Below are 26,402 nucleotides of genomic sequence, written 5' to 3' on the forward strand. Positions count from 1 at the left end.
TCCAAAGATGGCCCTTCCATCCTAGGCCTTGGAATTTAACCTTTGTCCCTTTAGCCAGTGGCTGTCACAGGTACTTCTTGGCCTTTTAGCCTTTTCTTTAGGAATCAGAAAATATTCTTAAGAGAAAAAGTAACCTCAGAGGCCAGATACTCTGTGTGTATATGTATGTATGTATTTCAGGTTTTCTGTTTATCTTAGTACTAGGATTCATCTGAATTATCTAACATATCGTTATCAGCAGGGGAAGTTCGTGATGTACTTTATGTGTAATTTTTATAATTACATTAATTCCTCTTGAGATAATATAATTCAGACTCAGTCATTCCCTCAGTACATTTAATATACACTATGTGTGTGTTTCTTTAATGTTTTTCAGTAGTAAAGCAATAAGAAACCCTATTTTTAAAATTAAATTGATTTTTTTTAAGCCCTGAATAGCAAGTTGCAGAGAAATCATTTGAAAAATAAATAAACATACCTCTTATGTAAAACTTTTACTACTCTGGAATGCAATGGTTTGTTTATTGTCTTAATTTCTGTAGCTTTTATTTTGTGAGATGTCTGTTTTATGGTATGAAATATATTATACAGCCTGCATACCTCATAAGAGTGTGACCATATTCAAGATGAGGTGGTGGAGTCACTTACTTTTTGTGTTTCTCGTATACCTGCGCCTAGTACAGACATTCATTAAATCATGTTGATTACTAAGAAATCTCTCAGGGGCCAACTAGAAGCTAATTCAATATTAAGTGTAAAGATGCTTACAAAGTTTTTGGAATATTGAATGTAATCAATTTGTTACTGGTCTTAAGTCTTGCTTCCAGTAGCTGAATTCCAAGATATTGCTGTTTTATTCTTGTGTTAGTCACCATTTTTTATTAGGAGGGAGGGTGGGAGGGGGGGGGGAGAGAGAGAGAGAGAGTGTGTGTGTGTGTGTGTGTGTGTGTGTGTGTGTGTGTGTGTGTGTTTAAAGGGTAACATTGCTACCCTTAAATGGACAGATCTGATGTTTTTATTTTTATTTTATTTTTTTTGAGACGGAGTCTCACTCTGTCGCCCAGGCTGGAGTGCAGTGGCCCGATCTCGGCTCACTGCAAGCTCCGCCTCCCGGGTTTACGCCATTCTCCTGCCTCAGCCTCCCAAGTAGCTGGGACTACAGGCGCCCGCCACCTCGCCCGGCTAGTTTTTTGTATTTTTTAGTAGAGACGGGGTTTCACTGTGTTAGTCAGGATGGTCTCGATCTCCTGACCTCATGATCCACCCGTCTCGGCCTCCCAAAGTGCTGGGATTACAAGCTTGAGCCACCGCGCCCAGCCGATCTAATGTTTTTATTTGGGAGGATAGAAGGTCCAAGTTTTTCCTCACAAGTATCATTAGTAATGGCTTTTGAAAACTGTTCAGTGAGCTTACCATTGTAGAATTGCCTAATCGTTTCAGAGAGTACTATATGGTTCTTATTTCAAAAGATCTTTTTGCTAAAAGTGGAGAACTTGGATTAGAAATGAGATGGCACAGTAATGTACGTAAAAATTTGTTGAAGTTAACGTGTCAAAACCGCTTAAAAAGGTAAAGACATTTAGAATAACTTAAATTATTTTTTTTTCAGCTTCCAGCTGATCTTACCAAGATGCATCTCACAGACAACCCTCATCCACAGGTGACTCATGTGTCTTCTAGTCAGTCTGGTTGTAGCATCGCCAGTGACTCTGGAAGCAGCAGTTTATCTGATATCTATCAGGTAATACCTTAGGAATTTCTGTGCTGTGTATATGGTTTTTTTTATTCTGCCAGATATTCTGTGCTTGTGCCTTAGATGGTTAACGTATCTTTTAGAGTATGAAATTCAAGCGTAAGGTCTTTGAAAAAATAAACTTTCAAAAATATATTGTGTCAAATTTGTAAGCCTGATTAAAGAGACAATCTCTCTTTTGAGAATGATTAAGTATGGTTCAGCAGAGTATGAATCTAGTGTTCTCTTTCATTTATCCAGGTGAATCCATATTAATATCTAATGCTTGTTTTGGTTAAAAAATTAGTTCTTGGAATAACTGAACTTATAAAAACACTGATTTTTGTTATAATTGACTGTATGTGTCTTCTGTAGTTAGAAGTCATGAAGAAAATTAGAGCTGCTTTTCTACCATAAGCCTCTGTTGTTGTAGTATGGCATGAATTAAATAGCAAATTAGTGAGAATATTTATGGACTTTTCCGTTTTCTAAAACCCAAAAGACACAATTTCAAACCTACTGAGCTTTTCAGTGATCCTTATAATAGTGGGGAGAAGATTCTAGGAAGACCCATAAACTGAGAGAATCCTCACATGATCGTGCTGAGATTGAACCCAAGTTAGGTTTAAGCCAGGGCAATAAGCATTTCGGGATCCAGATAGTGGAACTTCCAGTGATGTCTCCTTTAATGCAAGTTGTAAGGAGCAGTTCCCTGGGTGTGGAGCCCAGTGATTGATTTTGTCAGAGATTATGAGTATAGAACATAAAACAGTTTAAATAAAATAACAAGAGGAATACATGATATTCAGGATTGGTTTGTTAAGGAATTCAAATACATTATCTATTCCAGAGCTTTCAAATAGAAATTTAATGTGAGCCGCGTATTTAATTTTAAATTTTCTAGTAGCCACATTAAAAAATATAAAAGGAAACAGGTAAAATCGATTTTAGTAATATGTTTTATTTAGTGCAGTATAACCAAATATTATGATTAAAACATGTATTTAATGTTTTAACATTATGAATGAGTTACCTTACATTCCTTCTTCGTACTAAGTCATCAAAAAACAGAGTTTAAAGTTATGGCACATCCCAATTTGACTAGCCATGTTTTAAGTGCCTAATAACCACCTATGGCTAGTGGCTACCATATACTAAGATTTGTAGAAATAGTATCATTATTGTCTGAGGAAAGCATTTTAGACTGGTTCTACAGAGTTACCCTGATTGAGATATTTTAGGAAAACAGCCTTCTTCTATTCAGGGAAGTTTGTAGGCAGATGCAAGATGGAACAAAGACAATACCCATTTTTTTGGTTTATATGTGACTTTTCTCAACAAAGGTCATTGCTGTGGTCATCTATATCTCCCTGTTTGCTTTTTACAGTATACAGAACAAGGAATTTTTCCCTGTTCTCCATTTTATAGTAGAGAACAAAGAATTAAAAGAGAGATGAAACAAGTTAATACAATGGCTCTGGGACCACTTAGTGCTTGTGTACCTATTGGGCTTCATGCATTCTGCCTGTCCCCAAAAGAGTTAGCTTGTGAAAGAAGAATTGTTGCACATGTAATAATCAAGGTAGACTGTGTTTTTCCAGAAGAAAACGCTGAGGAAGATTGACCCTGGATCAGTGAAGTTCAGGGATGTGGCTGTAGATTTCTCTTAGGACATGTGAGAATATCTGGACCTCTCAGAGACTATACACAGAGGTTTGGTGTTGAAAAACTATAGGATGGGAGGCCAAGGCAGGCGGATTACTTGAGGTTAGGAGTTCAAGACCAGCATGACCAACATGGTGAAACCCTGTCTCTACTAAAAATTCCAAAATTAGCTGGGCGTGGTGACACACCTGTAATCCCAGCTACTTGGGAGGCTGAGGAAGGAGAATTGCTTGAGCCTAGGAGGCGGAGGTTGCAGCAAGCCAAGATCATGCCAATGCACTCCAGCCTGGCCAACAGAGCAAGACTCTGTCTCAAAAAAGAAAAGAAAAGAAAAACTATAGGAACCTGGTATCACTGGGATATCCATGTCTCTAAGCCAGAATAGTGCACAGATTAAGATTCAAGGTCACTTGGAAAGACCAATGCTTTGTTGTGAACTAGAAGATGGACTGTACACAGTTGGTCCCTACATCTTTGCAAAGATGCTACAGGAGCTCCTATAGCATTGCACTTATATTAGCACCTGCAGATTACTCGCCTTTTAGCTGGACAACCTGAGGATGAGACTGGAATACACCTGCTGGTGTTGGTTGGAGGTGTTCTATTGCAGGACCAAGGCATAGCCTATGTCAATATGTAGAATATTTCCATCACTTCAGAAAGTACCCATATGACCCTTTGCAGTCAAGTCCCTTCTCCTGACCCCTATCCTAAGCCCTGGCAACCACCAATCTCTTTTCTACCCATAAAGTTTTGCCTTTTCCAGAAGAGAGGCACTGAAAGTCTAAGGTTCTGGCTTAACACTTGCCCTAAATTTGAAAGTGTGGTTTTTGTAAGTTTGTATAACTCTTTCTTCCAGCCTATAGTTCTCTTCATTGTAGCTTCATGTTTATCTAGATGGAAACAGGAAAAGGATATCCTCTGGTGGTTTATTTGGGGAAGGCCGAGTCATCAGAAAATCACCTCAGACTGTCTGCCTCACCAAATTATATTTATACATACAGAGACACATTGATATGTCAGGAAAAGAAAAAAGTTTCATACTGTCTTAATCCTATCACCAGTATATATGTTTTTCCTGGACTTAACTCATTTATCATAATTAAGGGTCTGATATATCCCAGGTGCTAGGATAAATTAACTGAAAGGCCTGGGCTCAGTCTTCTATGTACCCTACCTTCATGAATACGGAGTGTCTTTTGACCCACATATTTCCACTCTTGATATTACGATATGAGTCTCTAAGGCTTTGTTAATATTTTTGGGGGGCTTTTTTCTCATCTCTACTTCAGATTGGGTAGCTTTTGTTGCCCTTTCTTCAAATTTATTCTTCTTACAGTTTATATCTCCTTACTGAGATTATCCATTTTTCCTCTAATTGTTTTTCTTCTAAATTCTTGAACTTATTTATAATAAATGTTGAAAGTTCTTGTCTCTTACTTTCATTATCGAGTCTCTTTATAGTGATTTGTTTCCTGTTTATAGGTCACATTTCCCCACTTCACTTATGTAGTAAGTTTTTATTGTATGCTGAACATTGTGGATATTACGTTGAAAAAAATTCTTATCTAATTATTATAGCATTAAACTTTCTGCCCAGGAACTTATAGCATTAAACTTTCTGCCCAGGAACGGCATCTTCAGAAGTGTCATGCGGTGACGACTTGTCCTGTGGTCGTAATCATATCTACCTTTCTCTTAAGGACCTGGCTTTCCTTTGTTTAATCAAGGAATTAGTCTCTACATTTTTTTTTAAATTTAAGTTTTAAAAAAATCCTTTTAAATTTCCTGGCATGTTTTTGACCAGTCTTATTTTTTTACTCTTAATTTCTATTTTATCACCTTATGCTCTTGTATACTCTTAATATTTTAATAGTTTAGTGTATTTTCTTAACTAATTTTATTCTTTTTCTTTTTATACTACTATGTAAAAAGTAGAGGTATAAGAAAGGTAGTTGTGGTTTTTTGGGGGTTTTGGGTTTTGTTTTTGAGACAGGTTCTCACACTGTCACCCAGACTGGAGTGCCGTGGCAAGATCTCGGCTCGCTGCAGCCTTTGCCTCAGAGGCACAAGCAGTCCTCCCACCTCAGTCTCCTGAGTAGCTGGGACTGCAGGCATGTGCCACCACACCTGACTAATTTTTATATTTTTTGTAGAGACAGGGTTTCTCCATGTTGCCCAGGCTGGCCTCACACTTCTAAGCTCAAGTGATCTGCATGCCTCAGCTTCCCAAAGTGTTGAGATTACAGGCAGGAGCCATTGTGCCTGGCCTAGAAAGGCAATTGTAAGGGTAGATTATATTCTTTCCTTTGCAGTTGGTGTGAAAAGGTTCCTTAAAAAGTTCTTTTAGTAACCTCTAAGTCCCAACCCATGACTTCGTTCTTCCTAAAGAGCTGTCGTCTTAGTTGTCTTTGCTTCTCATGCAGATGATAATTAGCCTTCCCTATTGTCCATATAACTAAATTCCATCTTGCCTTTTTATGTTGTGAGCTATCTATCTTTTTATGCAACATAATCTAAAATATGGGAATGAAACTAGGTTGAAATAATCTGGGTCAGGGGATGAAAATCTTAGATTAAGATGAAGACGGTGATTTAAAAACCTGAATTTTTAATGCAGATTACACTTAAAAATTGATAAAATAGGAAAGGGATATTCCAGGAGTGAGCTCTCCTGCACATTGAGAAATTAAATTGTGTAGAAAATACTGTTGTAGGTTTCTTCCCCAGTTGTTTCTTAGATTAAATCAGTGTATATAAATAAGATTTTTCAAAAGTCTTTTTAGCATGTACACATATTTAAATTTAAAAGTACTTGTCTTTAAAAAAGGATTATAACGTGCAAACAAGTTTGTGGTTCTATGTATTATTCAGAAATATACTCCATTTAAACCCTATAATTTCATAGCCAGAAAACAACTCAGCATACTAATCAGTCATGAGATAAAATTGCCCTTATATGATCCTGTCTTAGTCCATTCAGGCTGCTATAACAAAATACTGTAGACTTAGGGATAGCTTATAAACAACAGAAATTTATTTCTCACTGTTCTTGTGGCTGGAAAGTTTAAAGATCAAGGCACCAGCAGCAGATTTGGTGTCTGGCAAAAGACCTCTTTCTGATTGCTAGAGGTACCTTCTAATCGTAGCTTCACAGGGTAGAAGGGGAGAATGAGCTCCCTCAGGCTTCTTTTATGCTAATCCCATTCATGAGTGTTCTCATGACCTAATCACTTCCCAAAGTCTACACTTCATAATTCCATCAGTTTAGGGGTTATGATTTCAACATAAGAATTTTGAGGAGATAGAAACATTCAGACAGTCGCAGACCCTTAAGAACTAGCTTGTCTAAAGATCACAATTTGAGTATTTAGTCTGGATTGTTAAATGACTATTACTTAAAGCTGTGCAGAAATCCAAAGGAAGTATAAGACATGGTTTTAGGAAACACATCCGGACTCTTCCAATTGTAGTTATCAGAGCCTTAACTTGAATTAACAAAAGCCAAAAGGCCAGTGGTTGTGGTCCTAGCTACTAGGGAGGCTGAGGCTACAGTGAGCTATGATCATACCACTACAGAAGCTTGGGTGACAGAGTGAAACCCTGTCTTTAAAAAAAAAGAAAGAAGAAAAAAAAAAATTGTAAAGCCAAAAGTTTAGTTTATTGACCCCCTAGAGAAAGCAGAGGCAACTCTAGCCTCAGGATACCTGGATGCTTGCAGGTATGTCTGCCCCGTCTGCCTGTTTCTGGTCTTTTAGCTCTGTATAGCTTGCTTATTTTTCCTTGCTTGCTTTCTTTGTGACACTTTCTGTCACAAATGCTCTTTGCTACACATACTGTGCTCTTTCTTTCTCTGTCCTGCATGCTCTGTTTCTGTTGCTTTGTTGCTCCGAGTCTTTGTTTGACTCTCTTGTTCAGTGTCCTCCTCCCCATTCCCCTTCCCATTTCCCGGCCTATTGGTTTCATTTTCTCCTGCCATAGAAAGGAATTTCTATGTGGCTATAGGCTGCCTACTTTCAGATTCTTCCAATTTAGCAACCAGATAAGAAAGGATGCTCTGCTTCCAGATCTAATTGTGTACAGAAATCTAGAGAAAAGCTCTTTCTACCTTAATTTGCATAGCTAGGGAACAGGGCACTGTTTCCCACTGGAATCTCTGGGTTTAAGATGCAGAGGAAAAGTAGTCCTCAAAAGAAGGAAGATCAGCTGGGCATGGTGGCTCACCCTGTAATCCCAGCATTTTGAGAGGCCAAGGTGGGTGGATCACATGAGCCCAAGGTTCAAAACCAGCCTGGGCAGCATAGGGCAACCTCCCCCCAAGTCTCTACAAAAATTTCAAAAATTAGCTGGCTATGGTGGCGCATACCTGTGTTCCCAGCTATTCAGGGCGCTCAGGAGAGAGGATTTCTTGAGTCCAGGAGGACAACGATTCAGTGAGCCGAGATCTGCAGTGCACACCACTACACTCCAGTCCAGGTGATAGTGCGAGAACCTGTCTCAAAAAACAGAAAAAAAAAAAAGATCTCTTGGCAGAGGAAAGGGTAAATGTTCAAAACAGGAGATACTTAATGAATTAAGATTCTGTAGTCTTTGCTAATACTCATTTGAGTGCTTTCTACTTATTATGGAATTCTTGTGTGTTCACTTATTTTTTCTATAATGCCTTTAATATCCATGCTTTTTCATTAACAAGATTAATCAAGTGAGTATAATATTTAGAAATACTTTTTAAGAATCTACTTAGTACCATTTTATCTTCTAAAAGACATTTTCATTATTTTCTATGACTTTTTAATTTATGGTTTTTAAACATTTTATAGTTTCTTTAAAATATGTGAGACTAATATGTTTCCAAATTGTAGTTGTAAGTATAAGGTCATTTTATAGAGTGATTCAAAAATCACAGCTCTTTGCACACTTTTAGATCCAACAGTAAAGTATTGGGAAATGAAAAGTATTTGTTCAGTCTTTTACGATGGGTCTATTTTAGTACATTTTAGTACTATTCTTTACCTTACTTTAAACTTCTGTTCTAATTTATCTGATTACCTACCCTACTAAGCCTAAGCCTCTGTGATGAAAGAACATTATCTTCTTCACAACACCCAGCATAGACTAATAGGTACTCATAAGGTGATTGTTAGTAAACTTTTTCTTTCCTGTACTTCATGTTTTAGTAAACTTTGTACTTTTAAGAAATGCAAGTGTTTGGTGGAAAACAGATATTAATACATTTAGTGATGTTTGAGTCTCCTGACCATTTTACATTTACTGACGTTGATTTATCACCTAATTGTCACATTGTGGAAAGATGCGCCTGCAAATTTGGGGCAGAAAGAAACCTTTTATAAATAAGTATCATTTTATTGTATCCTTGATGCAGCATACAGTGTTGCCCAAATCTTCTATTTTGTAGGGATTGGTAGTTTTGATTAATTCAGACTGTGACTTACAGTATTTTTAACATGAAATGGTAAGTGATCAAGATTTCTTTTGATAGGCTACGGAGAGTGAGGTAGGAGATGTAGATTTGACACGTCTTCCAGAAGGACCTGTTGATTCTGAGGATGACGAAGAGGAAGATGAAGAGATTGATCGAACAGATCCATTGCAGGGGCGAGATCTTGTTCGAGAATGTCTTGAAAAAGAGCCTGCAGACAAAACTGATGATGACATTGGTAAGAAATACATGTGTTCACAGTAAGAATTTGTAGCTTAATTTATATGGTCACCTATAGGTGCATAACAAATCATTCTAAAACTTAATAAATGTATGTTGTGTTAAGCCATTATCTTAGAATTTTTGTGAGTCAGAAATTTAGGAGCACCTTACCTGGGGGTTTCTGGCTTGGTATCTCTCATGAGGTTGTAATCAGAATTGGCAGAGGACTGCAGCCATCCAGGTCTTCCCTGGTCTGAGCTGTAGAATCTGTGTCCAAGATAGCTATTCAAATGGCCTTTGGTGCATGACCTTCAGTTCCTCTTCATGTGGGCCTCTCATAGGCTGCTTAATTGTCCTTACAACATACTTAGGGGGAACTTAGGCTTCCTCCTAAGTAAGTAATCCGTGGGAGAATAAGGCAAATGCCACAGTGTTTTTTATTATCTGTATTCAAGAGTAATGCATCATCACTTCTGCTAAATTCTGTTTGTTACACCAGGTAACTCTGATACAGTATAGAATGGGTCCGTACAAGGACATGACTATCAGGAGGCAGGGATCACTGGGAGCCATCTTTGAGGTTGGCTGCCACAATATAAAATAAAAGCTTTGATTGCATTAAACTGATTTTTCCCCTCATGTCTATAAGACATTTAAAGCACAAGCATAGTACAGTGTTCGCTGTCTGTGAATTTGCTTTTTGAAAAACTTGCAGATTTTTTAAAAATTTATATTTTTATTCCCCTAGCTTAAATATCTGTATGTTTTGTGTGTACTCTTTTTTTTTTTTGAGACAGAGTATTTACTCTGTTGCCCAGGCTGGGGTGCAGTGGTGCAATCTGAGCTTACTGCAAGCTCCGTCTCCCAGGTTCATGCCATTCTCCTGCCTCGGCCTCCCTAGTAGCTGAGACTACAGGCGCCCGCCACCACGCCTGGCTAATTTTTTGTATTTTTAGTAGCAGTGGGGTTTCACTGTGTTAGCCAGAATGGTCTCGATCTCCTGACCTTGTGATCCACCCGCCTCAGTCTCCCAAAGTGCTGGGATTACAGGCATGAGCCAGCGTGTCCGGCCATGTGTACTGTTAAAACATTATAAATTTTTGTATGTAATTTTTTATAAAACTAGTTACCCCACTTTAGTTGGGAAGTTGAATAATAACTAAAGATATTAATGTTATCTTTAAGAAGCAAAGATCACTTAGTATCAAATATATATTGTTAGGATTTAATTAAGATTTTTTTCTTAGATTGCATTGTTATAATAGCTACCATTCCAATTAGAAGATGCTGCTACTATTAAAAATCATTTATGTGAGTGAAGATCAATGTATTTGAACATTCCTTGCCATTCTAAAGATATAATATAGTTAAATAACCTGCAGTGTGGTCTCATGTTATGAACATTATCTGGACAGAAATTGAAAGTGCAATTTTACTGATAAAGATTTGTATACTATACTATTTTCATAAAACTTTTAAAAAATCAAAATATAGTTAATTCCTGTTCTCTATGGGTATGTAGCACCTTATAGTTATTCTTAATCTCTTTGCTGTCTGCTTATATGTGTTTCTTCCTTATATTTGTATCTTCCTTACACATATATCCATACCAGGGAGTGACCTGAGGCACTCATAAACATTTGTTGGTTAAAGAGAGTTACCTAATTAGACAAATCTTGAGCTAGAATTCACATTTATTATCCCTGTTTTGATTACTTTTTGGTATTTGTTAATGGCATTTTAAAATACTTTTGTTTAACAAGAACTAGACAAAAGACTTTTTCACTAACCTGTTAGATCAAAGGCCATACCTAACTAAACCCATGGAGTGGCTAGGAATATTAGATACACTCTCCACTTTCATCTGAACCTGTGTAGTCCTTGTTCTCTCTGGAGGTTGTGAATTCTGGTATCTTTCAATATGCCCAGGTTTATACGTGAGTCTGAATATATGTGTAAATCAAATAATTGATTTTAAAAATCAACAGTCAAATAGTACCTTAATTTCTCTACTTTAGCAACATAAATTTATAAGTTGATTGTGAAATTGGGAATTGAATTCTAGATTTCATTGTCTTTTTAAGGTATAGTCCTCGATGGTCTTTATACCAGAATTTCCGTTTTCTTATAGAACAACTGCTGGAGTTTATGCACCAGCTCCCTGCTTTTGCAAACATGACCATGTCTGTAAGGAGAGAACTCTGTTCAGTGATGATTTTTGAAGTGGTAGAGCAGGCTGGAGCTATTATTCTTGAAGATGGGCAAGAGGTATGTCAGTAAATAAATTATGTATATGTATTATGGATACTAACTTTTAAAATAATTTAATTTCCATGAACTTGTCCTGATTTTTGAGTCCTGATTTTTGAAATTTATACAAATGTTTTAAATGAATGCCAAGTTTGAGGTAGTTATAATTTCCGAAGAGGTAAGTTTTTGTTTTTGCTTTGCCCTAATTTTAAATTTACTCACAGTGGACTTTGCTCAAAGTCAGTGCTCCATAAATAATATTCAATGAACCAGATGTTTTTACTTCTCAAATACATTATAATTTAAATAGATTAAATAGATTTAAAATATTCTTAAATATTTTTATATTTGTGTAATTATATCATTATTATTGTTTAAAATGTTTATCAAGAATTTTTCTTATTCCTTGTCTCTATTACACATTTAAAAGAAAAAGAATGAGGAAAGTGTGTTGGTACCAATGCATCCTAGGGAACTGCTGACAGTTGAAGCATTTAGGTGACAATTCTACGTTCAAAAATGCTCAGATGACAGCTTGTGAATGGGTGGAGGAAGGATGCAAAGGGATTGGAAGGTATTATTACCATCAGGAAGTGCTTCATTATTTTTCTTACCAAATGTACTCATTTGATTAATGCTGAGATATGGGTAAATGAACATTGTCTTCTAGTGGGAATGTAAATTGGTACAGCATTTCCAGAAAATTATTTTTAAATTCTTAGCATGGTCCTCCAAGTATTCACAGCTGCTAACCTGTTATTCCACTTTTGAGTGTCTAATCTGAGGACACATGTAGAACTCAAAGAGTTATTTCAAAAGGTGTTCATTGCAGTACATTTATAATATAAATTATATACTTATATAGTCTATAAGTAAGTTACATATAATTACAGAATATTTATACTATAATATATATTTATATTACATGTATTTTATATATATATAATATTACATGGATTTTATATATATATAAAAAAGTAAAAATTGGACATAACAAAAATATCCAGTGATAAGCAGTGGTTAAATTAATTATTATATAGCTGTAGGTTATAATATATAGGTATTCAAATTATTTTTAAAATTATTTGATAGAATATCTTTGAGGATCCCTGTCTTTAGGCTCTGTTTACATATTTTCTCCCCATATCCTAGAAAACGTCAGTTATAGAGGATGGACTCCCCCGAAAAGTTTAATGAACAAATGAATATAGTATTTATTTTTTAAGCAGAATATTGTAAATATTTCAGTAATATAAAATATATACGTAAGAGAGAAATAAACTTTAAACAACTGTATATGGTGGGATTTTAAGTAACTTTTATTTTCTACAAGTTTTTGCATTCTCTAAATTTTCCACAGTTGTATAAGCAAAAATTTGTCATATGCCTACTTTGTGCCAGGTACTGTTCTAGATATGGAAATATAGTGGTGAAAAAGCCAGATACACTCTCTGTCCTCCAGTAGCTTAATCCACAAGTTGTGTAGTGAGTATATCTTATTTTTAAAATAATAAAGGTATAATTTTGAAAAAAAACCTTATTGCCATTGATTACCCTTCAGAACTAACCATCTTGATTTCCCTTAAATCACATTAAAACGATTGAAGGTTCAGGCTTATAAGAAGGTTTGATATTAAAGGAGAATAAGTGGTCTTTCACTGATAGATAGTAGACCTTTAAAATACATCTTCTTTGGGCCAGGTGCAGTGGCTCATGCCTGTAGTCCCAGCACCTCAAGAGGCCTAGGTGGAAGGATAACCAGGAATTCAAGACCAGCCTGGGGAACATAGCAAGATCCTGTCTTTATTAAAAAATAAATTGACCAAGCATGGTGGTAGACACCTGTAGTCCCAGCTATTCAGAAGGCTGAGGCAGGAGGATCACTTGAGTCCAAGACTTTGAAGCTACAGTGAGCTGTAATCATACCACTGCACTCCAGCCTGGACAACAGAGCAAGATGCCATCTCTAAAATAAATAAATAAATAACTTCTTAGAGCATTAAATATTTCCATATAAATGAAGGCATTATTTTCTTAACATTAGCAGAAATTTTGAATCTTTTGTTAGATATGCCTTAAAATTCAGGCTTTTAATTCAGCTAGTTAAAAAAATAGCTGTCTATTTTTTTTCTTAAATGTTTGCTTTTTGCCAGGCACTATTCTAAGCACAGTGTATGTATTAACTCACTTAACGTAATAATTCTGTGATAGATAATTTCCTTACGACCATTGTAGCAGTAGAGAAACTGAGGCCCAGAGAAGTTAAATAATTTACCCAAAGTCATTCAGCTAGTTAGTGGCATGGTATGGATTAATATCCCAAGAGTTTGTGCTCTTGAACATTATGCTATTTTGTCTCAGAGAATCTGGTCAATTATGACAGTTCTTGTTTGGTGACTAAAAGAAGAAAGAGTAAAAATAAACTTTTAGTAGTTTGCATAGACTCAAAGCATAGGGTGTTACAGAGTATTTAGTAATATAACCAGATCCTCGTTTTTCCTTTTTAAATTATTCAAGTTATATATATTGTTAGATTCTTTTTGAAAGTTAATATATACCTTTTTTAAAAAGATTCATAAAACCTTTCTTTTTCTCTATAGCTTGACTCATGGTATGTTATTTTAAATGGCACTGTGGAAATCAGTCATCCAGATGGAAAAGTTGAAAATTTGTTTATGGGAAATAGTTTTGGAATTACTCCCACTCTGGATAAGCAGTACATGCATGGAATTGTCAGGACTAAAGTAGATGATTGTCAGGTAAGATTATCTCCTTGGTCAAGTCTTCTTGCTTGTCTGTTGATTTAAAGTAGCTCAGCCTGTTTTGTCTTCCTCAAAAGAAAATAGCTTTATTTGAGAATTAGGAGTTTCAATAGCTCACAGTTAATAAAGGAAACTTGATTTTGTATCTGCCTCACATATTTGTGGCATTTAACAAGCTATAAATTTTCAAAAGAGATACACCAAATAAATGCTAGTTTGTTACATTTCTATTTGATATTAGCCAGCTCAGAGTCCTTTATTTAAAAAAATAGAGGAAAGAAATAGGAACTTCTGAGTTGTTTGTTTCTAACTTACTCCTGCTTCATGTTTTCTTTACATAGTGTCAGTTTTGAGAGAAGTAGTTCACTTCTCCTTTTAAAGAGCAAAATTCAAACAGATTAGACTTCTTTAGTCTCTTCGTATGTGAATTGTTTCACCTTGATTTTTGTTAAAGATTAAAGGAATTAAGTGAAAAAGAACTAATGCCACTAGATTTCTTACCTTTGTGCTCTGCTTTGGTACATAGTGACATATTTATGTACTATAGGTTCATTAATTGTCCCCATGTTGTTCTTGGACAGTTTGTCTGCATAGCCCAGCAAGATTATTGGAGAATTTTAAACCATGTGGAAAAAAATACCCATAAAGTTGAGGAAGAGGGAGAAATTGTTATGGTACATGAGCATCGGGAACTAGACCGGAGTGGAACCAGGAAAGGACACATTGTAATCAAGGTGGGTGTTTTTACTTATTATTCTAGTCACTGATAGAATAAAGCTTTCGTCTTGTTTTAAACTATTTTTTAAGTAGTGCAAGATAATTCATTAACACTTTGGAATCTAACTTAAATGTTGACTCTCTGTCTTTTTCTAAATTTTTTTTTTTTTTTTTTTTTTTGAGATGGTGTCTCACTCTGTCACCCAGGCTGGAGTGCAGTAGCGCAATCTCAGCTCACTATAACCTCTGCCTCCCAGGTTCAAGCAATTCTTCTGTCTCAGCCTCCTGAGTAGCTGAGATTACAGGCATGCACCACCACGCCTGGCTAATTTTTGTATTTTTAGTAGAGATGGGGTTTCACCATCTTGGCCAGGCTGGTCTTGAACTCCTGACCCTGTGATCCTCCCACCTCGGCCTCCCAAAGTGCTGGGATCACAGGTTTGAGCCACCATGCACATTTTAATGATGAAGGATGACTTATTGCCATTTAATATCAGAGTAGGTAGGGTATTATTTTAGAATATACTGATCAGAGTTTTCCTTTTCAAACTTAATATTGTATGCCACTGCGAGTAGGAGTCAGTTTCATCAAAGACCACAATATTAAGAAACAAAACAAAATTTAAGGACCAGCCATAAAAGTGTAAGTAATCCTAGGTTAAGATGCAGAGTGCTTCTGGATCTCTGTGGCACTGAAATATGCATTAACTTCTCTGAACCTCACTTTTCTTACCTGAATATGGAAGTAATTCAAGACTTTATTAGGGCTAAATGAGGTAAATCAAAACCCGTAGCACAATTGTAGAGTCTGAATATTAACCCCCATACTGTTTTCTCTTCTATAAGTTCTGCCCTCTCCTAATGTTTACCTTCTCTCCTCCTTGTCTCTTTAAAGACTTGGATATAAACTGAACAATTATAGTTGAAAGAGGGGAAATAAACACATAACTGTTTCTCTTTTCAAGCTAGTCTTGGCAAAATTACTGCCACTATTAATTGCAGATGAAGCAGTTTACTTAGTAATATGAGGGAGTTAAGTCAGAGAGATAATTTGAAAACTGGTGTCATACTTCTTCTTCCCTTAGAGTCAGGCTATTCCTCAGAGATCTTTCTTTTCCTAAACGGATGAGTGTAAGCTTTGTATGTACAAATGATTAACATATTGGTGGAATGCCATAGGTTTACACATATACTTTTTCATTTTAATTCATTTTTATCTTTTTGTGAGGACTCATGTGTTTTAGTAATTTATTTCTAAACAATTTCAAACTTACAGAAAAGTTTCTAGAACAGTAGAGAGATCTGTCAGTGATTCCTCAACTGTTAATATTTTCACCACATTTGCTCCATTATCAGTCTTTTTCTGAACCATTTGAGAGCAGTCTGCAAATGTGATGGCTCATCACTCCTAAATATCTTGTTGTTTATTTCCTAAAAACAAGGACACTCTCTGACATAAACACCATAGAATCCTTCAAGTTAGGAAGTAAACATTGCTAAAATAAAACCATTCAGGGCCGGGCATGGTGGCTCACGCCTGTAATCCCAGCACTTTGGGAGGCCGAGGTAGACGGATCACTTGAGGTCAGGAGTTCAAGACCAGCCTGGCCAACATGGTGAAACCCCATTTCTACTAAAAATACAGAAATTAGCCAGGTGTGGTGGTGGCTGCCTGTAATCCCAGCTACTTGGGAGGCTGAAGCAGGAGAATTGCTTGGACCCAGGAGGTGGAGGTTGGAGTGAGCCGAGATCACACCATTGTACTCCAGCCTGGGTGACAGAGGGAGACTGTGTCTCAAAAACAAACTAACTAACTAACAAAAAACAGACTCAGTCTAGAAACCCTATTTAGATTTTCACCAACTATCCCAATAATAACTTACTTCTGGTCTAGAATGTTGTCCAAGAACACAGTTGCATTTAGTTGTCATGTCACTTCAGTCTATACAAGTTCCTCAGTCCTTCACTGTTGTTAATATCCTTAGCAGTTTTAAAGAATACAGATCTTATATCCTGTAGTATTACCCTCCACCTGGATCTTTCCAGTATTTCCTCATGACCAGATAGATTCAAGTCGTGCTTTCCTGGCAGGAATTCACAAAACTCAGAGGGCACACAATGTCAACCTGTTGTCCTACCAGTGGTGAAGTTAGCCATGATTACCTGATCAAGTTGGTGTCTGTCTGCCCAGTTTCTTCAGTGTGAAGTCATCATTTTACCCTTTGTAACTGATAAATATTTGGTGGAGAGATGTTCTGACAGAATCAAAATACTATCCTCAGACTTTTAGCTTATGTATAGTATGCACTGAGTACAAACTTCTGTTCACCACTTTTTACTTCCATTACTATTCTTGTCTGAAACGGTGATTTTAAAAATAATTTCTCGTACATTAACTCATTTTATTGTAGGAATGAACTGTCTATTCTTCATTAATTTATTTGTATTGGTATAAACTTATGTTACCATCATTATTATTCTAATCCTCAAATTGTCCCAGATTTTAAGTAGTGGGACTCTTAAACTGACTCCTGTATTTTTTGACGTATCCCCATCATTTGAGCACGTCTGTATAATCTGGCAAATAATAAGGCTCATCGTGAACTTAACTGTACCAGCTCTGTAATTAGCCATGTCTCAAGAAGACCCTGGATCTTTCTAATCAAATGTAGTATTTATAAACCAAGATCTGGGCATTCACTGTTTTCATTGCTACTGAAGTGTCATTGCTTTTATTAGAGTCTGTCATCAGAGCTAGGAAATATATGTATGTATTTGTTATAAACACATACACATCTATAATTTTATGTATATATTAAACAACCATGAGTTACAATTCCACTACTACCTGTACTTCCAGTTCCAGTACCAGCACCACAGTTTTCCCTAGTCTTTTCCCTTCTATATTTGTAAGTACCTTCTCCAGCAGTGCCTCTTGTTATACCCTGTATATAATTTGCTCATTGTAAGCAGTTTCTACCATGCCAGTAAAACAACACCAGCCTTCTCTTCTGCTTGCTACCTCTGTGCACCCTGTCTCCCAGCATCCTACCTTCTAATATATTTTACAATAGATTTTGAACACTGTGTTGATTTTTTTAAATGAAAGTTCAGAACATTGAAAATACTTGAACATAAATTTGCCATGAGTTTATATACACCTTAAAATAAATGTTTCCAGATTCTGATTGCGTGATGATGGGTTGCTTTTGTGACAGAAATATTGAAAATGTATTATTTTTACTGTACCACAATCTTCACATTCAGATTTAATTGCAAATCATAACCATCTTTTGCTCATAGAAGGATTGATCATTTGGGGTTTTTTTGTTTGTTTTTTTTGTTGTTGTTGTTGTTTTTTGAGACAAAGTCTCGCTCTGTCACCCAGGCTGGAGTGCAGTGGCACGATCTTGGCTCACTGCAACCTTTGCCTCCCAGGTTCAGGCAACTCTTGTGCCTCAGTCTCCCAGGTAGCTGTGACCACAGGCGCATGCCATCACTCACAGCTGTTTTTGTTTGTTTGTTTGTTTGTTTTTGTATTTTTAGTAGAGGTGGGGTTTTGACATTTTGGCCAGACTGATCTCTAACTCCTGACCTCAAGTGATCCTCAGGTCAAGGCCAGGCATGGTGCCTCAGACATGTAATCCCAGCACTTTGGGAGGCCAAGGTGGGCTCCCAAAGTGCTGGCATTACAGGTGTAAGCCATCGCACTTGGCCTTGACTTTCTGTTTACTCCTAATCACCCAGAAAGCAGTTATTTCTTTTCATTTCATTCATTTCTTCATTCAGTTCATTTCTTCATTTATTCAGCAACACCGACTTTATGGTACTCTATGCCAGGCCCTGTGTGAGATCTGGGAGATACTAATATATACTTAGATTCTGCCATCAGTGAACTCACAGTCTTTTGAGAAAGACAGGCGATAGTTTTAGCATAACTTGATAAATCTCAAGATGGAAGAGCAAGAGAGACATAAAAAGAGGGATCTAAATTAGGCTAGAAGAAATAGCAAGGAGCAGATATAGGGAGGAAGGGTGGCCCAGACAGAGAAATATGCATGTGCTATGTAAAACTGCATAATATATTTAAGAAAAAGCAGGAAATTTGTATGGCTGGAATCAAGGGCATTTTGAGGTAAGATAGATTTTAGTCTAAAGAGATAAGGGCTCATCTTTAAATAAAATTTAGAATGTGTGACCTAGTCTCTATAGGGACCCTGCCTCTGTGATTTTGCCTTCAGAATAATGGCCTCTCTAACATGTTGATCAGTTTCCGTCTCTCACTCAGGTATTCTAGGAAATGGAATTAAGTGACCCTAAACCAGGATTGGCCTGAATAATAAAACAATTTGGTACTCTTAGTCTTAGGATGTTTTGGAGGATAGGAGAATAGGAATGACCTATGATTTTCTTATCACTTAAGGAGGTTGTTTCTGACTTCCTTCTAGACAAACAATTTTCATACCTTATTTTTAATAAATAAAATAGGGGCAGGCACAGTGGCTCACGCCTGTAATCCCAGCACTTTGGGAGGCAATGGAGGGTGGATCACGAGGTCAGGAGTTCGAGATCAGCCTGACCAACATGGTGAAACCCTGTCTCTACTAAAAATACAAAAATTAGCAGGGCGTGGTGGTGCACGCCTGTCATCACAGCTACTCAGGAGGCTGAGGCAGGAGAATTGCTTGAACCCAGAAGGCGGAGGTTGCAGTGAGCTGAGATCACGCAGCTGCACTCCAGCCTGGGCAACAGAGCCAGACAATGTCTCAAAAATAAATAAATAAAAATAAACTACCTTTTAATAAATAAGGTACCTTTTTATTTTTAATAAATTCTTACATAAAGAACATTGTTAGTGTTAATGTATGTTTACCATACAGGTATCCTAATGGATGAATGCAACAAATTGAAGGTTGGGTGTTATGGGTAATGGTTTTTATATCAGGCTTAACATCTTGTTTCTGTATTTGTTCTTATGCCAACCTTTGAAAAAACTACAAAGGGTAGTAAACATTGGTTCAGAAGCTCAAAGAAGAGCAGTATGGAAATGTTGGTTTATATTCTTTCTTTTTGAGACAAAGTCTCGCTCTTGTGGCCCAAGCTGGAGTGCAATGGCATGATCTCAGCTCGCTGCAACCTCCACCTCCCAGGTTCAAGGAATTCTCCTGCCTCACCCTCCTGAGTAGCTGGGATTACAGGTGCCCACTACCATGCCCAGCCAATTTTTGTATTTTTAGTAGAGACGGGGTTTCACCAGGTTGGCCAGGCTGGTCTTGAACTCTGGATCTCAGGTTATCCACCTGCCTCTGCCTCCCAAAGTGCTAGGATTACACGCATCAGCCACACTGCTCCTAGCCTGTTTATATTCTTTTATAAGGTTGGAAATAAGCATTTACAACTCTGAATTAATTTCAAAACTGTCTGTAGAACTTCTGGTTCCTCTCAATATGGTGACCTAGCATGGAGAGGAAACTGTATGAGAGGAACTGTAGAAAAGGAAACATTTATTCTGGGAAGTACCAATAATAATAATACAGGCTCTCTTGAACTGGTGTGTTCTTCCTACAGCCTGGTCAGAAAAGATTTTTGAGGTGGATTAAATTTGGAGAAAAGCTTTCTTTTTTCTTTCTTTCTTCCCTTTCATTCCTTCTTTTTTCTTTCTTTCTTTAGTTTAAATTTCACCTCTTTTGTTGCCTTGAGACAGTAAGTGCATGCCCTGGTTGTAGGAGAAGTGGCAGTAACAGCCCACACCAGGGCTAAGTTAGTGAAGTTCAGAGGTCCTGCTATGATGAAATGCCAGTGAAAACAGCTTCAGCTGAGTGAGTGCTGTTGGCTATCTATTTCTCTGCCTTTTCTGTCTCTCAGCCTCTGGATGCTGGTGGATTAAAATTAAGTTTGGATTCCAATTCTCCCAGCACTAAGGATTTAAGGGTGAAACTCTACTGTGATGATTTGTCTAATGAAGTAGCTACAAAGGGGAGTAATCAACAGTAGTTCTTTGGTTCTTGGGTCATTTATTTTCTAATCCTTCCTATCCTTGGATTTTTAGGCAACACCTGAGCGTCTCATAATGCATTTAATAGAAGAACATTCTATCGTGGATCCAACTTATATAGAAGATTTTCTGTTAACTTATAGGACATTTCTTGAAAGTCCTTTGGATGTTGGGATCAAACTATTGGAATGGTTTAAGATCGACAGCTTAAGAGATAAGGTTGGTTTTATAAAGGGAATGAAAGTGATTTTAACCCGAAATTTTTTTCATGAAACTTTTATAGTTGATAGATTACATGTTTATTATGATATTAAGATTCAGCACACCTAAAAAAATTAGTGACCTTGAAAGACATTCTCTGCTTACTTTTATGACAGAATAGCATGTTAAAAGTGGACGAGAGCCTTAAAAGGCAAAAAGTGAAATAAAGCTCTGGTATAGCTATAAGTTCGGGAAACGTAATAGTTACATGAGAGTATTTTAGAATTTTACCGAAATATTTGATTGTTTCCAGAGATCAGTAAAACATTTTAAAACGGATTTAATATTTTAAAAAGAATATTCATCAAATATATTTTTTCAAGAGGGCAGATTGCTTTTAAGTTTCAAAATGGGAATATATTTATTTTCTTGAGTTAATTTATAATCATTTGAAAACAATTTATCAAACCTTAATATATCCTGTGACTTATTTAAATCTACCTTTTGAATTTTTTTTGTATTATTGTTCATTATTTTAAATTATCTTCATGGGATATGTTTGTACATTTAATGAAAAGACTAGTGATACCTCCACAAATTGGTAAGAAATAAGTTGTTTCAAGAAAATAAAAGTAGGATCATAATTGCCTGGTGTGTCTTTTTGAATTATATTTTAAAGGAAATAAACTGGTTGCAGGTAGACTGCAGAATTATGTAGGAGACTAACATCTAAAACTACAGGCTTGCACACCTCTCACATTTTTTCTTAGAATTAAATATATTTACTTTAGTTGCCAAAAAAATAAAGGTGTGCTTTGGGAATGAACAAAAATATGATTTAGTAATAATTATCTTTATGCAAAAGAATGAAAATAGATTGTTACCTTATACTGTAAACAAAAATGTACTCAAAATGGATCAGAGACAGAAGAGCTAAAACTATAATGCCTTAAAAGAGAAGATACGGGTAGATTATCATGGCCTTGGATTTGGCGATGGTTTCTCAAATATGAAAACACGACACCCAAGCACAAGCAACAAAAGAAAAAAATAGATAATTGGACCTCATCAAAATTAAAATTATTTTTGCATCAAAGGACACTGTCAAGAAAGATAAGACATTGCACAGAATAAGAGAAAATTATATATCTGATAAAGGTTTAATATCCAAGATATTTTACAACTCAACAACGAAAAGGCAGCACAGTTTAAACATGGACCAAGAACTTGCATAGACATTTCTCCAAAGAAGATATGTAAATGGCCAACAGGCACATGACAAAGATGTTCAATATCTTTTTTTTGTTTGTTTGTTTATGTTATCACTTACCAGAAACAAGTTTCACATATTAATGTAGTCATATCTGTTAGTCTTTCTTTTTGGTTTCTTCTGTGTTTTTTGTTTGTTTTTTTGTTTTTTTAATACTATTAAGTTCTAGGGTACATGTGCACAACGTGCAGGTTTGTTGCATATGTATACCTGTGCCATGTTGGTGTGCTGCACCCATTAACTTGTCATTTACATTAGGTATATCTCCTAATGCTATCCCTCCCCACTCCTCCCACCCCAAAACAGGCCCCGGTGTGTGATGTTCCCCTTCCTGTGTCCAAGTGTTCTCATTGTTCAGTTCCCACCAATGAGTGAGAACATGCGGTGTTTGGTTTTCTGTTCTTGCAAGAGTTTGCTGAGAATGATGGTTTCCAGATGCATCCATGTCCCTACAAAGGACATGAACTCATCCTTTTTTATGGCTGCATAGTATTCCATGGTGTATATGTGCCACTTTTTCTTAATCCAGTCTGTCATTGATGGACATTTGGGTTGATTCCAAGTCTTTGCTATTGTATTTAATGCTGCAATAAATATACGTGTGTATGTGTCTTTATAGCAGCATGATTTATAATCCTTTGGGTATATCCCCAGTAATGGGATGGCTGGGTCAAATGGTATTTCTAGTTCTAGATCCTTGAGGAGTCGCCACACTGTCTTCCACAATGGTCGAACTAGTTTACAGTCCCACCAACAGTGTAAAAGTGTTCCTATTTCTCCATATCCTCTCCAGCACCTGTTGTTTCCTGACTTTTTAATGATCGCCATTCTAACTGGTGTGAGATGGTATCTCATTATGGTTTTGATTTGCATTTCTCTATGGCTAGTGATGATGAACATTTTTTCATGTGTCTGTTGGCTGCATAAATGTCTTCTTTTGAGATGTACCTGTTCACATCCTTTGCCCACTTTTTGATGGGGTTGTTTGTTTTTTTCTTGTAAATTTGTTTGAGTTCTTTGTAGGATCTGGATATTAGCCCTTTGTCAGATGAGTAGATTGCAAAAATTTTCTCCCATTCTGTAGGTTGCCTGTTCACTCTGATGGTACTTTTGCTTTGTAGAAGCTCTTTAGTTTAATTAGATCCCATATGTCAATTGTGGCTTTTGTTGCCATTGCTTTTGGTGTTTTAGACATGAAGTCCTTGCCCATGCCTGTGTCCTGAATGGTATTGCCTAGTTTTTCTTCTAGGGTTTTTATGGTTTTAGGTCTAACATTTAAGTCTTGAATCCATCTTGAATCAACATCATTAATCATAGAGAAATGCAGTCATAACCTCAATGAGATACCACTTTACACCCACTAGGATGGCTTTTAAAAAGGGGGAAGAAAGAAAAAGTAACAGACATTGCCTAAGGTATGGAGACATTGAACCCGCCTCCCCACCCCCACCCTACACACATTGATGATAGGAATGTAAAATGGTATTACCTCTGCGGAAAAACAGTTTGAGCAGTTCTTCAAAAAGTTAAACATAGAGTTGCCATATAGCCCAGCAATTCTAATCCTAGGTATATACCCAAAGAATGAAAAACACGTGTGCAAATGAAAACTTGTACATAAATATTTGTAGCAGCACTATTGACAATAGCCAAATGACCCAAATGCCCATCGTGGATCAACAAAATGTGGTATAGCCATACAATAAAATATTATTCAGCCATAAGAAGAAAAGAAGTACCTAATACTTTACTATACCATGATGAACCTTGAAAACATTAAGTTAAGTAAAAGAAGCCAGTCACAAAAGACTAGGTATTGTATGATTCCATTTATGTGGAATAGCCAGGACAGACAAATAGACAGAAAAGCAGACTAGTAGCTGCCAGGGGCTGGAGAGAGGGCAGAATGGTAAGCAAATGCTTAATGAGTTTGAGGTTTTCTTTTGGAGTGATGAAAATGTTCCAGAACTCAGAACTAGACAGTGGTGATGGTTACATAATATTGTTAAGGTACTAAATGCCACTGGATTATGAACTTTAAAATCATTAAAATAGTGAATTTTATGTGGATTCTACCACAATTTAAAAAAATACGGCTCATTCCTTACATTGTTAGGCACATTATTCAAATCAGCTTAATTTTTAACTTTTCTTGAGCAAAGTAAACGATTCTGCAGTTTGAAAATTTACAGTGTTTATAATGAAAGAAGTTTCAGATTTTTAAGAGTTTTTGTTTTGTTTTTTAATTTTTATAGAGACAGGGTTTTGCTATGCCCTGGCTGGTCTCAAACTCCTGGACTCAAGGGATCCTCCTTGCTTCAGCCACCTGAGTTGCTGGGATTGCAGGTGTGAGCCACCGCACAAGACTCAGATTTGTTTTTGTTACAATTTTGGTTAAACATGTTCTTGACCATGGAAACGCTTTTGATATGGATTTTTGATTGATAGGATTGCCTGCTTTATGACATGAAGTCTGCATTTTAAGGTGCTACCTGAAATAGATATTCTATGTACTTCTTTTATCTTAACAAACAGGCTTGTGTCTTCTCACTGAGTGGACAGAATCCTGGCTCTGTTACTTCTGTACACAGGGAAGCAAAAGCTCAAACTAAGCCATGCCTTTCTATTAGAATGAGCCTTTTTTACAAAGGGAGGAATCAAGAGGGTTGTCAGTTCTTCATGAGTTTTAGACATGCTTTTAGAATCTAGTTTTGCAGAAGGAATGCCTCTTATAACCGTATGCTGCCTATTTATGTTTCCACAGGTGACACGGATTGTATTATTATGGGTAAATAATCATTTTAATGATTTTGAAGGTGACCCTGCTATGACTCGATTTCTAGAGGAATTTGAAAAAAATCTGGAGGATACAGTAAGGCTAAAAATAATTTATATTCTTCAGAGTGTCGTGGTTTCCCCACCCCCAACACCAGCAAACTCAGAACAGCAGTAGCTTTCATCTCCTTTGTCTTAAATGTCCATTCTTAGAACTTCCAAATCTATATTTTAGACTTTTGTTCTATTTTGTTCTATTTTGTTCTATTATTCTTTACCACCCTAATTAAAACAATATTTACACTCCTTCCTGACTCTTCCCTTTCTTTTTTTTCTTTTTTTTCTTTTTTGAGACAAGAGTCTCACTCTGTTGCCCAGGCTGGAGTGCAGTGACACAGTCTTGGCTCACTGCAACATCCGCCTTCTGGGTTCAAGCAATTCTCCTGCCTCAGCCTCCTGAGTAGATGGGACTTCAGGTGCATGCCGCCACGCCCAGCTAGTTTTTGTATTTTTAGCAGAGACAGGGTTTCACCATATCGCCCAGGCTGGTCTTGAACTCCTGACCTCGTGATCTGCCCGCCTCAGCCTTCCAGAGTGCTGAGATTACAGGCGTGAGCCACCGCGCCCGGCCCTACTCTTCCATTTCTGTATTAAGACTAATGACATTCTTATCTCTTAGTCACTCAGGCTTATAAACCTGGTGTTATATGTGTACCCTCACTCTCTTGAATTCCCTGGCCAGGATTTCCAGTCAGTTGCTAAAGTCACCTAGGTCACTGATATAGTCATATACCTGTATGTTCACATATTTTCTTATGGTCTCTCTCAGCCATTTCTTTTTTACTGCCTAGTTTAGGGCTTAATTATTTCATTATATCTGATCTGTTATAATAACCTAACCTGCTAACTGATCCTAGTTCTAGTTGCTCTTCTAGTTCATTCTGTGTGGCCAAAAGATTGCTTTTAAAACACACGTGTGATGACTATTATTCTCTTTGTCAGTAAACTATACTTACTACCAAAGCAGTTCCTCCCCCATATATTCAGGTCCCTTGCCTACCTTTTTGCCCTTTTTCCTGTGTACCCTAGATTATAGCCAAATCAAACTATTTTATTTTATTTTCCAGTTCTGCATCCAGACCATGCTAGAATTTTCTTTTCCTCACCTATTGAAACTGTTTCATTTTCCAGTGCATATCCTAAATATCAAATCTATATTAAGACTTTCTACGTTTCTTTTCTACATGGGATTCACCTTTTCTAAATGTACAGCACCTAAGATAATTCCCTCAAAGTCCACAGTAGCTATTCATGAATTCATTTTATTCTCCCTGTCAGATATAAAACTTTGAGCTGTGACTTGGTTACCTGCT

General features: G+C 36.7%; 1 protein-coding gene across 8 annotated transcripts in view; it reads left to right on the top strand.

The window, feature by feature from the left end:
• Nucleotides 1-26,402, top strand: part of RAPGEF6 (Rap guanine nucleotide exchange factor 6) — a 210,992-nt gene that overhangs the window by 113,473 nt on the left and 71,117 nt on the right. For 7 of the 8 annotated variants that reach the window (XM_073010711.1, XM_073010712.1, XM_008014336.3 and 4 more), the window contains 7 exons: nt 1,610-1,741; nt 8,898-9,075; nt 11,191-11,327; nt 13,910-14,068; nt 14,653-14,805; nt 20,838-21,002; nt 25,019-25,126. In XM_073010711.1, the coding sequence (XP_072866812.1) occupies nt 1,610-1,741; nt 8,898-9,075; nt 11,191-11,327; nt 13,910-14,068; nt 14,653-14,805; nt 20,838-21,002; nt 25,019-25,126 (1,032 nt within the window). The remainder of the gene's footprint in view (nt 1-1,609; nt 1,742-8,897; nt 9,076-11,190; nt 11,328-13,909; nt 14,069-14,652; nt 14,806-20,837; nt 21,003-25,018; nt 25,127-26,402) is intronic. The other variant, XM_073010713.1, reaches the window with a different exon arrangement.

The sequence above is a fragment of the Chlorocebus sabaeus genome, chromosome 23 (genome assembly GCF_047675955.1).
Source record: "Chlorocebus sabaeus isolate Y175 chromosome 23, mChlSab1.0.hap1, whole genome shotgun sequence".
In the NCBI taxonomy this organism is placed as follows: Eukaryota; Metazoa; Chordata; class Mammalia; order Primates; family Cercopithecidae; genus Chlorocebus; species Chlorocebus sabaeus.